The sequence below is a fragment of the Neomonachus schauinslandi genome, chromosome 6 (assembly GCF_002201575.2).
Source record: "Neomonachus schauinslandi chromosome 6, ASM220157v2, whole genome shotgun sequence".
NCBI classification, from domain to species: domain Eukaryota; kingdom Metazoa; phylum Chordata; class Mammalia; order Carnivora; family Phocidae; genus Neomonachus; species Neomonachus schauinslandi.
The window spans coordinates 138864976-138881206 of NC_058408.1; the positions used below are offsets into that span (position 1 = coordinate 138864976).

Here is a 16231-nt window from a genome sequence, read left to right on the forward strand (position 1 = left end):
GTTGGGAGGCCTGGTTTTGCCACTAACACACTGTGACCTTGAACGTCCCTTTGGTTAATCCTTCTCTTTTTAACAATCGAACAGGTGATCATGAAGGGCCTCCCCCAAGTCTCAAAATCTGTGCTTTTGTTCTGTGAATTTCTATAATGTATGTGAAAATCAACCTGGAAAAAAACCACGTTTGAACACCAAATAGAGTTATGAATAGTGGTATTACGGAAAGTTTCCTTTTAACTAAGTCTGTAGTACTCCCAATTCATTTTAAGTTAAATTCATGCAATTTATATTTTTGAGGCAGGGTATCTGCTCCCCTATCGTGTGGAGAGAGGGACGGTACAACACTAAGTTGAATACAGATTATTTTTGAGTGAAGGTCAATAATTGTAGCACCGGCAAATTAATTTTTATATTGGTGACTGTAAATATTATGGGTTTATCTGAATAATGCAAAGTATTTGCTATCTAAAAAAAATACTGTGCATAAGATTATCATTTATACCATTTCCAGATAGCATGTCTATGAGGATGCTGTGGAAATGCTCATTTTGTGACTGTATTTTAATTGCAAACAGTATAAGCAGGTTAGTGATAGAACATATAACCTTGTTAGTTTGTGCTCTCTTAACCCACAGTGTAAGCAGTCATCAGGTTTACCTAGTTTTCAGCAAAGATTTAAAGCATGGCATGTTATAAAAACTTCTTTATTGAATATTCATTGTTTATAATAATCATAATGTAAATAATTTTGCAACTAATGCAGAACAGCCATGGAGTTAACCATAATAGTTCAGGGTTATCCTAGCATTTAGAATACAAACAGGTTGATGTTGCCCAAACCAAACTCTGATTTCAACAGCGTGTCGTTACCATGCTGTCTGTCATTACATCGGCCTGCGGTTCCATTGGCTGTATTATATAGTCCCAGATGTAATTTTATTTCTAGAATACCAGTCATTAACATTTGATGGAGAATTTTATATTGAAAGACTCATTAATTGGCTGGTTGCATTGACTTTTGAGGGTGAAATACATTCACATTCCTATTCTTTAAGCTTTTTGAGTGTGTTTGTATCATCTGTTCTCCCTTGTTTGCTTTTCTGTTCTTTGCGCCCAGTGTCCCCCAGGGATGAAGCAGCAGGTGCTGGTGTTCTACACTAAACTCCTGGGGAGGATCCAGCAGCCGCTGCTCCCACACATTAACGTCCACAGGCCAGTGCAGGTATTTTCTTCTCCTTCTCCAAACAGCATTGGGTTCCGTTTCTTTTCGTGTATAAGTAATTTAATGTGATTGTTCTAAGATGAAAAATAATAAAGGAAATTACTCCGAAAATAACGTGTAAATTAGCAAATACTTGAGCTTCTGGTTATTATATGCTCTATTTTTCTCTTAAAGTTTTATACATTAGTTTTTCCTTTAACTTATCTCTGTGACATCTCAAGGGGTTTATTGTGTGCTTACGAATTTTCTAGGGTAATATATTTGAAAAACTTACTAGTAAATCTCTTTTGTTAGAGGTGATGGTAAATAGTGTTCTGTCTGCAGAATGCAAGGTATTTGCATTATATGAAAATTGTAAATACTCTTAAGGCAAACAGATGGCTATTTACATACCTGTAAAAAGTAACCCAAGTTTGAAACATTTAAAAAATTTTTTTTTAACAGAAATTAATTCGACTATGTGGTGAAGTACTTGCAACACCAACGGAAAATGAGGAAATCCAGTTTCTCTGTATTGTATGTGCAAAGCTGAAACAAAATCCCTACTTGGTTAATTTTTTTCTGGAGGTATGGTACTTCTTGTCAACCTTCAAAGCATGCTTATATTAAAATTATTTTGAGAATTGAATTCTGTAAATAATATTAGAAGGAATTACATTTTGTGGGTATCATATAGCTTGTTTCACTCCCCAGAATTATTTTTCATTGACGATCACTGTTTTGTTTTAACCTGAAATATTTTGAGGAGGCCAGTTTTCAGAGAAAGTACTTGAGCCGATCTACAGGGCAGTACAGGGCCTGGACAAATAACAGAGTCAAGGCTTAGCAGGGATGCAGCTTGAAGGGGAAAATCAGGGAGAGCGAGTCACAGGAGCTTATAAACTATCATGTTATCAGCCAAGTCTGCTCTAGCATGGGGCGCGGGTAATCTGGCCTGGGGTCCGTAGGGATGGTGTGTGCGGACTGGGACAGGATGCGCACAATCCCGAGTGACCTCTCCAGCCTGGTACAGCAATCGCAGTCGCTCTAGTATTCCGCCCTGTCTTTTCTTAGCCATAGTCACTGGATCATACTTTACGTATTCCATCAATTGATATTTTGGGTTTTACTCCCAGTTTTAAATTAGAAAATACTTTGTGTACTTTCTTCTGTCATTCACTTCTTTTTTTTTCTGCAGTGAAGTCATTTAGGAATATAGTAGAAAAATTAGTTTGTGGGGGCGCCTGGCTGGCTCAGTTGGTTAAGTGTCTGCCTTCAGCTCAGGTCATGATCCCAGGGTCCTGGGATCGAGTCCTGCATCGGGCTCCCTGCTCAGCGGGGAGTCTGCTTCTCCCTCTCCCTCTTCCCCTTTGCCCACTTATGCTCTCTCTCTCTCAAATAAATAAATTCTTTAAAAAAAAAAAGAAAAGAAATTAATTTTGCTAGGTTTTTAAAAAAATCTTTTTGGTTTTCTTTTTGTTTTTCTTTCCCTAGATTAGGTACAAGTGAGGTCCAGTGCAATTTGCTCTCTTTGGTCTGTAGTTCTCTGAGTTTAACAAACCCACAGTCATGTAGCCACCACCACCATCAAGCGACCCAGCAGGTCTGCCACCCTCCGGCGGGTTCCTTGTAGCCCTTCTCACTCCACCCCTGTCCCCAGCAGTCACTGATGTGCTTCTGTCCTAGGTTTCCTCTTTTACAGAAAGTCACAAAAATGGGATCAGCTTTCAGGTCTGCCTTTTTTTTTTTTCCTTAGCATAATGCATTTGAGATTCAAAGATGAGTTTGGTCCCTGATACTGTTGAGTAATATCCCGTGGCGTGGATGTATTGCAGTTGTTTATTCATCCCTCCGTTGAGGGACGTGGGGTTGTTTCCAGTTTGGGCAATTATGAATAAAGCCACTATATACATTCACACGTGGTTTTTTTCTGTGGATTTAGGTTTTCACTTCACTTGGGTAAATACCTAAGAGTAGGATTGCTGGATCCTGTGGCAAGTATATATTTATTTTCATAAGAACCTGCCAAACTGTTTTACCCCTTATCATTTTGCATCCCATCAACAGCGTATGAGAGTTCCTGTTGTTCCCCATCCTGTCACAGTGAGTGTTGTCAGGGTCTTGTTTTTAAAAATTTTAGCCATTCTAGTAGGTGGGTTTGTTTTCCGTTTCACTCTATTGACTAAGTCACCCAAGATCCTCTTCTACACTCTTACTGAAGATAGGTGAGCAGCCAAGCTGCAAAATTGCATGCATTTAACTTTTTAGGTAGTGATAAAGATGCTGAATGCCAGTTTTTCATGATGGGCATCATATTTTGAAGGTTTGTTTCAAAATGGCTGGAATACACTTATGATTTCAGATTTTAAGGGTTTATTACAGGTTTTTTTAGGTTTTGATATAAATATATCAAATATATCAATCTGGCTAAGTCTGAGATTTTTCCTCTCAAAGTTCACGTTAGTTACTTAAAGTTTTCTTAGATACCTAGTTACTTTCGATGCATGGATTTTTGCCCACGCTTGAGCTTTAAGGACTTTTTCTCAGAATCCCTGAAACTCGTTCAGAAGGACACAGCCATCGATCAGAAGCAGAGAAAATTTATGGGCATACATATGCTGATGGAGAGATAGGTGTCCTCTGTTTCCCTGTCTTCACAGAGACAGTTACATTTAGACCTCACTACAAAGAACGCCCAGTTTTAAAGCGCATACTTCTCCACAGCCTGAGGTAGTAGGCATCTCCGTTTTCTCAAGACTATTCATAAGCTTTTAATGTGGTTGTTACAGTCTCCCTGTCATTAGAGTTATTTAAATGTATTTTATTTTCTCCTGCTGGTCAATAAGCTCCTTGAGGGCAAGGACTGTTTCATGAATCTTTGGGCTTCCGCAACTTCTCTAGTATCCAGTATAATGTATAATAACTACTTAATTAACACTTACTGAATGAATCTTCAGAGAAATGCAGCTATATTACTTGTAAGTACAGAGAGTAATAAAAGTACTTTGCAGTTCTCAGGCGTGTATCCCCTGAAATCTAATCTCTCTTTTCATGTAAAGCAGCTACTCTGTGCATCTACTATGGTTTAAGTGCCTATGATAAGTGAGTTAGGAACAGTCTTTGCCCTAAAGGAGTTCATAGTCTGGTGACAAGGGTAAGACTAATATTCAGGCTATAATCTGAGGTGGAGTAAGGTGAGTATCCTAAGAAGGGTACAAAGTTAATGTGCCTTAAGTCTTCCTAGGATGAAGGGATTACATCTGCTCTAGGTCATTGGGAAAGGCTTCATAGAAGAGGTTATCTTTTATTTGAGCCCTGACAGATTTTCAGATAAGAATGGGTGAACATACGTAGGGAATGAAGATACAGAAGTTTGTGGTGTGTTCATGAAACAGTATAAAATTAGGATATGTGATAAGAAAAGGGCCTGGAGAGATGGACTAGGATCAAAACCTTTGAATGGCAGGATGAAGAATTTGAACATACTTGAAGTCACTGGGGAGCCACCGAAGGTTTTTGAGCAGGGATGTTATTACATGATGATGTCTGTACCTTAAGTCAGATTGATGGCAGCATCTTGTACAGTGGATTCCTTCGAAAGGAAAAAGAAAAGCAGAGGAAACCAACTTGGAAGCTGAGGGAGTAACCCCGACGAGAAGGGGCAAGGACTATAAGTTGGAGGCAGTGAGATGGAACGAAGTGAATATATTCCAGAGAGGCCAGAGGTAGATTCTGTGTGGTCTTGTGCAGGAAGTAAGAGAAAGGATGATGAGTGCTTGAGTTTCTGAACCAGGAAGGTTGTCGCTAACAGAAAGAAGGGAGCCCCGAGGGAGCTTATGTTGAGGGAATGAGGGAAAGATGGTAGTTACAGTTCTGGATGTTTTGAGTCCTCCTGGTATCCTGATGGAGATAATTGGCAGGCATGGATCTTGCAAATCTATGATTTGCGAGGGAAGTCTGGGTTCAAGAGATTTGGGGGTTATGTATATAAATGTGCTGTGGCTATCATTAAAACCCCTGAAGTAGAAAGGGAACAGTTTCGGTAAGAACCAAAGTGTAAGACAAGGAAGCAGTTCCTCATCACCTGGGAGCTTTTTAAAAATGCAGATTCCATCACGACATTGTACACCTGAAATCAATATCCAGAGACAACCGTGACTCATTTGTCTTGAGTCACACTTTGAGAAACACTCGTCTGAGAAGTGAATGCTAGTCCAAGGTTATTCTTCCCTTGCCGTTCTTATCTGAGGTACCATTTCCAACAATATTACTAGTATTTTAGATGGAATCGAGTGTTCACATTCGTAAGGACTGTGATATGCAACTGATTTTATAGGAAACTGGGAAGTTGTTTGGAGTAGTTGCTTTCTTTTAACATGTGCTGTGGCCTCAATTTCTCAAGAAGATTGGTCCAAACTATATCTTTAACTGTAATAAAAGTGATTTATAGTAACTATAATATAACTTTGGAAATAGAACTCTGAATCATTCAGTACTGAATGCACCTCTGTGGTGGGTGAAGCACGGTGAGAGGCCCCTGAGGAGAAGCTGGTTGATGATGACTTCTAACCTGTGTGTGTGATTTGATTTTTGCTCTTAGGTTCAAATGGAAAGCAAAACACTTCTCCCCTGAAACAAATGATTTGCTTTGGTTACAATTCCTTTTTTTTTTTTTTTAAGACTTTATTTATTTATTTGAGGGAGAGAGCACACACGAGCCGGGGGGAGGGAGAGGGAGAAGCAGACTCCCCACTGAGCAGGGAGCCTGACGTGGGACTTGATCCCAGGACCCTGGAATCATGATCTGAGCCGAAGGCAGACGCTTAACCAACTGAGCCACCCAGGCGCCCTGCTTCGGTTAAGATTCTCTTTGTGTTTGTGTGTGTGTATTGGGGAGGTGGGACAGACATTTCAAGTAAATCTTTTCTCATCAAGAACACTAATAAAGAGGTCCTGAGAGTATTGAGTTCTTTTTATAAAGCAGAGGTACAGGGGAAACAAAAATCATCTTAGAAAACTGATCTTAGAAGAATCAACATCGAGGTTCTGTATTTTCAGTAGCCCAGTGATGAGAAGACGATTAATTCCAATTGAAACCTCCTGAATCTTTTTTCCCCACTAACTAACATCAGTTGTTTTTAGCAGTAGTCATATAGTTATCACTAATATTGTTCATTGCTTTTGGTCATGGTAAACCGTTTTGTACTTAGTGTAAAGAGTGTTATAAATGCCTGGGCAATTTTAAAATATCTAAAACACAGCTTGTTGACGTCTGAGTATTTTCATTGGTCCTAACACTTTTATCTATTGCCACATTGGCTAGACACTGAACGTGAGTTATAGGAAAACCGATAAAAACATGATTTCTATTTTATAAGCCGTTTGATACGCATCTTACAGAACATGTGTTCTTTTTCAGAATAAGTTGAAGTCATTGGCTTCCAGAGGCACACCAGATGTAATTTCAGAAGACTCACTGAAAGGTCAGCATTCCTTGTCCACGGACACGGGCCAGTTCTGTCAGCCAGAGGAACTGTCTGGTGCCCTGGGGCTGGAGCACGCAGAGACGGAAGATGAGCCTCCTCAGCAGATGGATGAGCTGTCCGCCAGCTTGGAGAACCTCGCCGTCAGCCCGCTGCCTGAGGCCATGGCTGTTCGTCCAAACCAGGATTACAACTTAGTGAATTCCTTGTTAAATCTCACTAGGAGTCCTGTGAGTCTTCCTCACTCTTCCCCGCTTACCTGATCACAGTTGTGTGCATTTGAAATAGAGCAACAACAAAAAAAGAAAGTCTATTCTTCTTTTAGTGTAAAACATCACATCTTTTTAAGTTGCATTTTTTCCACAAAACTTGACATACATCTAATTCAAGAATTGAAGGGGTCCGTGTGTTTTCCCTCAGGATGGCCGGATAGCTGTGAAAGCCTGCGAGGGCTTGATGCTGTTAGTCAGTTTGCCGGAGCCCGCGGCTGCCAGGTGCCTCACGCAGAGCACGTGCTTGTGCGAACTGCTGACAGACAGACTCGCCTCCCTGTATAAGGCCCTTCCTCAGTCCGTGGACCCGTTAGATATTGAAACAGTGGAAGCGATTAACTGGGGGTAAGGACCATTACTTGTGTTTTCCCACAGAAGCGACTTCTTAACACCTATACCTGTAAATTCGCTTCTGTTTTGCAGGGATATAAATCTTCAGTTTTGGAAAATGTGACATTACTTGTGATCATTAAATGGGATTCTTTTCTGAGGCTTGTTTTAAATGTGTGGCCAGTCAGGAGTGAACTGGTGTGGGAACAATCCAGCTGTTACATAGTTAAGCTGTTTTTCCATTGTAATGAATAATTAAGACCTTAATTACATTAAAACCAGTAACTTTGATTTTTTTTTTTTTTTGATGCCTGAAAGAAGGAACATCCTTTTATAAATATGCCTCTTGGGCAGTCTCAGTTTTGTGGCCCGCGTGTATGGACTCTCCCCTCCTACCCATCTTTTGGGGGTCCCCTGATTCTCATAGGAAAATGTGATTATCGCAGAACATTTATAAGTTTATAAGCAGCATGAGGAAAAGTACCCCAAATCCTATCATCTATAAGCTGCCTAATGTTTTATAACCCGTTATAACTTTTCTGTGTATTTTTAACTCTTCCTTGGTTTTTACTAGTCTTTTTCCACCCGATATCCTGCCAACATCGGTAGGGCAGAGCCACAGGTTAACTTTACTGCTGTCCGATGTTTTAAGGCAGGAAGAGAAGCAGGCCACTTGTTTCTTTCTGCACGCCCTCCTTTACCCTTTCTTCCACCCCAGCAGCTGAGAACCTCCCACGCTTCATTCCTGCCACTTGGTCAAATTTACGACGGGAGCATCAGGAGCTGTCTGTGTGGTTTTTCCGCTGCAGTTCCATTCTGTGTTAGTCTCCCTCTTCCCACTTAATGAGTGAAAGTTATTTACAGCTTTAATTTGAAAGGTTTTCTCTAATCCTTGGCTTACTCTTATAAAATCTGCTTCTGGTGGTCATCCAGCACTGCCTGTACACATGTATCTTACTGCATAAGTTCATTCACGGGCCTTCATTGTTCCATATGCGCTGAATTGGATTAACGCTTTGGGATTACTTTGGACTAAGCATTTCTTCTGCGTCCTACAGCTTGGACTCATATAGTCATAAAGAAGATGCTTCAGCATTTCCAGGAAAACGAGCCTTAATTTCATTTCTTTCCTGGTTTGATTATTGTGATCAACTTATAAAGGAAGCACAAAAGGTTTGATTTTTTTTTTTGTTACTTATTGATAATTTTAAAATGTAAATCTCTATTAAGTAAAATTTTCTCAGTTTATATCCCTGAATATGTCTTAATTATCTTAGGATAGCACAGTCAGTAAAATAAATACAACCAAGTAAGACAAGAAAACGTGCGCGCGCGTGTGTGTGTGTGTGTAGTACAACTCTGGAATAAATCACAGTTCAAGTTCTGAAATAGAAAGTTGTATTTACAATATTACAACAGAAAGCTCTATAAGGTGACATTGGCCTCCCTCCATTTCTCCTCTTTGGGGAGATGTTAATACTATATGGGATTGGGATAATGTTTTTGTCCTGTTCACCTTGTTCTTGGAAATGTAGATAAAATATAAAGGACCCAGTAGCTGGCATCTAATCTAGGTTTATATGCCATCGACAGTCTCAATAGGCAAGTTTGTTTTTCCACATTAATTCAAATGGAGAATGCAAACTGACTTATTGATGTTACAAATTAATTTCTCTTTTCCGTTAAAAAAAGAAAAAGATAGCGATGCTCTTTCCGTATTCTAGACTGCTGCTATTACTCTTGCCAAAGCTGTCCATGAAAGGTTTTTTATCGGAGTTATGGAACCTCAGTTGATGCAAACGTGAGTGGCCTTTTCCTTTAAAAAACAAAAAGTTGCTATTTCATGTCATTTTCCCCACTAATGACCTGTTTGTTGTGCCCAGTTCTGAGATGGGTATTCTAACATCAACTGCTCTGCTCCATCGCATTGTTCGGCAAGTAACCTCTGATGTTTTGCTTCAAGAAATGGTGTTTTTTATCCTTGGAGAACAGAGGGAACCGGAAACTCTGGCAGACGTTAGCAGACACCCTTTAAGACATAGGTTAATAGAGCATTGTGATCACATATCTGATGAGGTAAGCTATGACAGATTTAGAATGCGGCTTTGAAGCGTAATTTTAATGTACTTGTGATGTTTTGAATATAGCTTCTTTCTTGATGTGGCTTTAAAATCAAAAGCATGACTTACAGGATGGCAAGAAGAATCATTTATTCAGAGATGTTTTTCAGTTAGCCTTTATCATTTTGGTTTCAGATAAGCATAATGACGTTAAGAATGTTTGAACATCTTTTACAAAAACCCAACGAGCACATTCTTTACAACTTGGTCCTAAGGAATCTCGAAGAAAGAAATTATACCGAGTATAAGCCTGTGTGTCCAGAAGATAAAGATGTGGTGGAGAATGGATTGATAGCAGGAGCCGTGTAAGTCCCCACCCAGCCGTGCAAGCTTAGCATTTCCTACAGAACTGTCATCTTCTCTCTCCTCCTACTTCTGTCCCTTATTCATAAAAAAAAAAAAAAATGCCTCTAACAGTTTACAAGATTTTTGAAAATAAAATTTAGATGCCATGATATCACCATACCTTTAAATCACAAGTGGTATTCATTAAACGGAACAAAATCAATATATTCTGGAGTTTGATGTTCGTATAAAATGTTAATTTCCCTATAAAATGTAATTCTTTAATTCTTTTATTAGCAAAACCATGTAATGTTTTCTAAGAACATGACAGAGAATCTCATTGGTTTAGAGAAATGTAATAAAATGTTGTTTTTTTTATACATCATTAAATTAAACATAGAGATCTGGAAGAAGACCCATTATTTACTGACATTTCGCCAGATAACACTCTGTCAAATCAGGAGTGGCTTAGCTCTTCACCCCCTGCTACTCCAGACCACCCCAAAAATGATGGGAAAACTGAAGTCCATAAAATTGTAAATAGGTAAGTTGCCATATAAATTTGACTTACATTTCTTTTGCTGTTTTTATAACCCATCATAGTTCTGTCCTTAGATTGTTACAAAGATATATTGTAAATTCAATCTTCCCTTCTTTAATCTAAATCATATCTGCTTTTTGTCATGTTTATATAGTAAGTGACAGCCTTGGGGCAACAATCGATAGCAAAGGGGGAAAGCTCTACTTAACATAGAAACAAAAATGGGTCATAGTGGTTAGATGAACCTTCAGATGGCCTTGCCTTTTTTTTTTTTTTTTTTAAAGATTTTATTTATTTATTTGACAGAGAGAGACACAGCGAGAGAGGGAACACAAGCAGGGGGAGTGGGAGAGGGAGAAGCAGGCTCCCCGCAGAGCAGGGAGCCCGATGCGGGACTCGATCCCAGGACCCTGGGATCATGACCTGAGCTGAAGGCAGTCGCTTAACCAACTGAGCCACCCAGGCGCCCGGCCCTGCTTTTTTTAACATAAATAATTTTAAGTCATTCTCAGTTGGAACAACATGGAGAATGTCCAGTTTGACAAATTGCACTTCTTAGTTGTGTACTCACGTATGCTAAGCATGGGGCCATTCCCTTTTGATACTTGTGGTTTTACTTTTTTCTTTTTCTTTTTTTTAAGTGCCCTTTCTCTGGCGATATTCTCTTTCTTCCTTCACAGCGCTGTCACTGATGTGCCTGGTTCTGGCAGGTGACTTTAGAGAAATTGCATGTGGCTCAAGATGCAAAATTAGGGTGCATAAAAATCTTCAATTACTTAAAAGCCAGTTTCCTGACGTTAACAGATATCATGGCAGTCTGTCATTGTGCTGGAATGTAAAAGATCGTTTTAGGCTTACTTCTACTTTAAGTGGAATGAGTGGTTATTAAATAAAACCTTTGAAAGATATGAAAGAGTAATCAGTCAGTAAAACTGATTCAAGATTAAGGACTTAAGAATGTATCATTTCATTTTTCAAGTTTCCATTTGCATCAACACTTGGCTAAACTGAAGATATCATTCAATAGTTAAAGGTATAAAGATACTGAATTGTGGGAGTATTTCTGTTATTGACTATGGCTTTCTCATTTAAGTTTTCTCTGTCTGGTACCCGATGAAGCAAAATCGTCCTACCATGTCGAGGGCACTGGATATGACACCTACCTCCGAGATGCTCATAGGCAGGTAAGTGCAGTAGTTAATTTTTGGAAATGAAATCTAATGAGTGCACATACACACTTTGTCCCATTGCCCACAGTCATTTCTCCAAAGGTTTCCCTCAACGAGACCCGAACTCCCTCTTGTTACTTTAACTTCAGGCAGGTGACCTTACTTTGCCTTTTACTGACTCTCTCTGTCTCAAAATTTCTTTATGCTTCTCCCCTTCCTTTTTCTCCTTCCCCTATGTCTCCTTCCCCTATGTCTCCCTCCCCACCTCTCCCCTTCCCCTGTGTCTCCCTCCCCACCACTCCCCTTCTCTTCTGTCTCCCTCTGTCCCTCTCTGTCTCCTTCTTCCCTTTCTTTCTATACTTTAAATTCTATCTACCCCCCTATCCTTTTCCCTACTGATCCAAAACATAACTTCTAAATGATTCTACCCACCACCCACCCTTACTCCTAGTCCACAGGCATTGCCCTGTACCCTTCTCCACCTCTTTTCTCACCTGAACAGTTACGTACAAGTGCCTCGCTCCCTCACTCCGTGCGCTCACTACTCCCTTCCCCCGCAGCTTGCTACCTCCCTGATAGGACTCTCTGAAAGGTCTTCTCCGAAGCAGTAACCTAAATGGCCTTCTCAAGGTCTTCTTTCCTCTCCCTAGCATTTTACAGAAGTCCTAATTTTAAAATGTCTCAAGTCAGAAAAATGCACATTTAATTTTCATTTAAATCCTTGAGATTGAAGTGTACAGTTCTGTATAATTAATTTGCATGGGCCTGTAGCATGAATGCGCAAGTCCAGATGACTGCACGAGTGACTAGAGTAACTGTGTAGCTGGCGCCTTCAGGGACGAGAGAGTGAAGGCAAGACAAGTGGTACCGATCTCAGGAGTATCAACTGGATTTTTCGTTTATTCTTTCTGTAAAGTTCCATTTCCATTTTCTACAAATGCAGTTGTTATGGATTGTTTCAGAAATATTAGAAGACAGACAAGAGGGATAAAAAATGTTTAGTTTCTAGGTGAGAATTTCAGACATGTTAATGGGAAAATGCTTTATTAAATATTGGGGTGTGGTTTAGGATAGAAAACTACTGAAAGCCAAATTAGTTAAAACTCACAAAGTACTGAAGAAGCTGGCTTTTTGATTGTTTTAAATATGTTTTTCTTTTAAAAGTTGAAGTTAGTGCTTCATGGTGAGAATATGATTTAATTTCAGGTAATTTCCAAACTAGAAAGGTCAGAGTAATGTCGCTTTATTGAATAAGGGGAATCTGAAAAGGGAAAGAATGGGGAAGAAAACTGTATTCCAAATTTCTTTTGTTTAAACTCAGGTAAATTATGTGTTGGGGAAGACGTTTCAAATTTATTTTTGTTACGTGAGGTCTTGCACTTACCAAAACCCATGTTGTTTATCCCAGCGGTAAACTGTGTAGTGAAGGACCAGTTTCTTATTATTTCCAGTCTGTCCCAGACAGATTACACTTGGGTAAAATATAATAAAAATGAATTACTAGAAAGATGAAAAAAAAATACCACCCCTGATTATTTTATTAGATTCAGCAGACATAAAATTTGCTCAGTTAAATGCAGTCAGGGTTCTAATGCTGACTCTCAGTTTTGCGCTCCTCTCACTGAGAGGGAAGCAAACCTTCTGCGGAGCACGCCCCACGCAGCACGAATTTCTCCCGCGCTGGGGCCGTGGTGGAAGTGCGGCGGCGAAGAGCCAAGCCCGCCTTCCCGACAACATGCATCTGTTCATCTATTTGCATGTAACGTTTTCAGATAGATTTGATAATGTGGCTAGGGCTTACTTTGCTTTTTAAGTTTTCTCTGAATCTGTGATAAAAATGAGTAGAGTTAAATTCCTCTAAAGGAAAACACATGCCTATGTTTTCATCAACATACATTGGCACTGGTGATCATAAGCTTACCTGTCCCTCTCCTTAGCCTGTTCCCTGAGCCCTTCCTCTCCCACGGGCGCCTCCCATGGAACAGACACTTGGCACTCATGTGCGTTCTTATATGCCTGTTGGAGGAAATCATTTCTGTTTGATCTCAATTTGTTCTGGTTTGTTCTTTAATGATGCAAATGCTTTTCCCTAGTTCCGGGACTACTGTGCTATCTGCTTAAGATGGGAGTGGCCTGGGTCTCCAAAAGCATTGGAAAAGTGCAATTTAGAAGCTACTTTCTTTGAAGGTCATTTTTTGAAAGTTTTATTTGACAGAATGGGAAGAATTCTTGATCAGGTAATAAGCTTTAAAATACTAATTTTCACATTATTTTGTTACCATTCACCATGGGTTCATCTCAAGTTTTAGTTTAGATCTTTAATAGTTTTGTTTTTTTAGTTTTTCCACTAGATGACTTTTTCGTAAAGCTTGATTGCCAGCGAGTGGTGCGTTTCTGATGCGTTTGTTATGTTCGAAACCTTTATTCGGCCTGATGGCTGTTACATAATCATATATTTTGCTTCTCATTATAGACCATTCTCTTAATAACCTTCACACATTTTGGAGGTGATTAGAATGCTTTCCTTGTATGACGTAGAAAGCCTTTTCTTTTATTAGTACAGTTAGTACAGATACAAATCGAGTCAACCTTGTAAAGTTCAATTCAGATGACCTTAAATGTCATTTCAAATTGAATCCTGAGCACTCTGGTCTCATTAAAATGACAGAACAATATTAGAGGAATCTGCTTCTTCAGATAAAGAACTTATGAAAGATACTCATTTTCATAAGGGGGAGATGAAATGAAAAAGGTAAACTTACTTATTCCAAGGTAGATAAAAAGCACCATCAGCTGGTATGTTGCCGTGTATGTATGTGTGGCTGTCAGGAGAAATGAATTTGGGATTACAGAACCCCTCCCTCCCTCCCTCTCTCCTTGACAGATGAACAGAGTGAGGATAGAGCTTTGAAATGCTTTACACCCTGGGATATACACTTGAAATAAAACCACCTGGGGTAATACTTGCCTCAACATAGAAATTTGACTTAACCAATTCGGAATTAATTTAAAATTGTTTATTAAAGTACTTGTTCTTTTTTAGCATTTTAGTTAAATATTTATGTGAGCATAGGGAGTTGTAAAAGAAATTTACTCCCTAAGCAGGCTGTCTTCAATTCCCAGAAAACCAAATAAAGAAATTATAATTTAAGAAGTATTTCACAGGGTTAGACTTCAGTCACTGCTGTTTCTGGTAGTAATCAGTAAAGAGATAGAGTAAGTCCTTTTTTCTTTTAACCTCTTAATAGCAAGTGCTGTATTTCTCGTGTTTGGTTGGTTGGTTGGTAAATCCAGCTCTTGTAGGCATTATGCTGTATATACATCGTACACATCTTGGCTGTGGAAGCCCCCTGGGTAGCGGGGTTCATCAGTTCACTGTGTTCTTTGTGCTGGTTTGCTAAGCTTCATTTGGATCGTGGGTATTTTTCCCTTTAGTTTGTGGAGTGCTGACATAAAAGGATCCTTGGAGGCAGAATATCCTGAAATGCTTTAAAGTTCTTTTTATTTCACCAGCTAGCACGTCACACTGCAGAGCTGATTCATGCACGCTGTCTCAACCATTCTTCTGTAACCCTCAGTGCTGGGCAAGACTGACTTCTGGTCATACTTTGTCAGGGAGGATCCCTAGTTGCAGTTAATGTGACTTACAGCTGGTTCACTATAGGCCCCAGCCTCAAACCTTTGGTCTTAAAACCCTTGATTTTCCAAGCCTTTTTTGGTAAGAACATTATGTAGTCAGATCTCAAAGACAGTCATGAGTCCTGGTGTGCTAAGCGTGCTTGGTTTAGTTTCATTTTCTCTCTTTTCTAAATGTGTTTTGTTGAGGATCATGTTTGCCTGTGTTCTCTTAGTATAGAAATAGCGTCAGGGTAACCAACCTGGGATTAAACATTTACTGCAGATAATTTAGTGAAGTAGCTAGTCTCCTGCATGTATAATTGAGAAATTATGAAATTATTATATATAATATATATGTGTTATATATTATATGCATTATTATAAATGAGAAATCATTCATAATACTATTGTGTTGTCACAATGTTAATTTTCTGAAAATACCTTATAACACAAACATTTAGTAGTATTTGTGATGATTTTATAAAGACAGTAAAGTGCTGAGGTCCATAGGCAGAATGTAAAGAACACCATGAAAAATGTAGGGAGGTAGGTCCAGCTTCTCTCTGCCCCAACAGGGAAGAGTATGATCTTGGGCAACTGTGCCCCTTGTCACATTTTCTTCTTGTTAAGGTGAAGCTGGTGTTACTTGCCGTAACCTCCTACTTAGATTTGCTTGTAAGAATTAAATGAAGAAAATGATTTAAAATACTTTAAAAAATACAAAATCTTGTTAAGTACAGGAGTTTTTAGAAATTTCAGAGGCTATCATAATTTTGACTTAATATCACTAAATCATATTACTTTGGCTCTCTGTAAATTTAGCCTTTTAGGAGAAGGGTTGAGACTGAGTTTGCTGGTGACATCAGTATGTATGTTTTTTTGTTTGTTTGTTTTGGGGTTTGTTTGTTTTTTTGGTCATTAGTATGCTTTTAAGTCAAAGTTTATTGTCCTGAAATTCAGGCCTTATATTTAGTGTGAGCTCAAAGATGGGCCAAGTCCATTTGATATGTCAGAAAAATCTGGTTAGGTTTTGTTTCAGGTGAACACTGTATGTAAAAGTAGAAAATAAATCCAAAATAATAGATATAAGCACTTCCTGTTAACCCAAGAAAGGGTTATTCATATTAAAGAAAAAAGGCCAACTTGTTTTAAAGTTATTACCATTATGAAGTAGAGGCCATTTCAGAGAGAGAACAATTTCTGCGTAGCTGAGAT

General features: G+C 39.0%; 1 protein-coding gene across 1 annotated transcript in view; it reads left to right on the plus strand.

Moving 5' to 3' along the window:
* FHIP2A (FHF complex subunit HOOK interacting protein 2A) overlaps positions 1-16231 on the plus strand; it is a 33869-nt gene that overhangs the window by 11607 nt on the left and 6031 nt on the right. Inside the window, exons 4-14 of the mRNA XM_021699860.1 lie at positions 1115-1219; positions 1664-1786; positions 6618-6911; positions 7102-7298; positions 8342-8456; positions 9008-9084; positions 9167-9359; positions 9539-9708; positions 10089-10232; positions 11323-11413; positions 13492-13635. Of these exons, the coding sequence (XP_021555535.1) occupies positions 1115-1219; positions 1664-1786; positions 6618-6911; positions 7102-7298; positions 8342-8456; positions 9008-9084; positions 9167-9359; positions 9539-9708; positions 10089-10232; positions 11323-11413; positions 13492-13635 (1653 nt within the window). The remainder of the gene's footprint in view (positions 1-1114; positions 1220-1663; positions 1787-6617; positions 6912-7101; positions 7299-8341; positions 8457-9007; positions 9085-9166; positions 9360-9538; positions 9709-10088; positions 10233-11322; positions 11414-13491; positions 13636-16231) is intronic.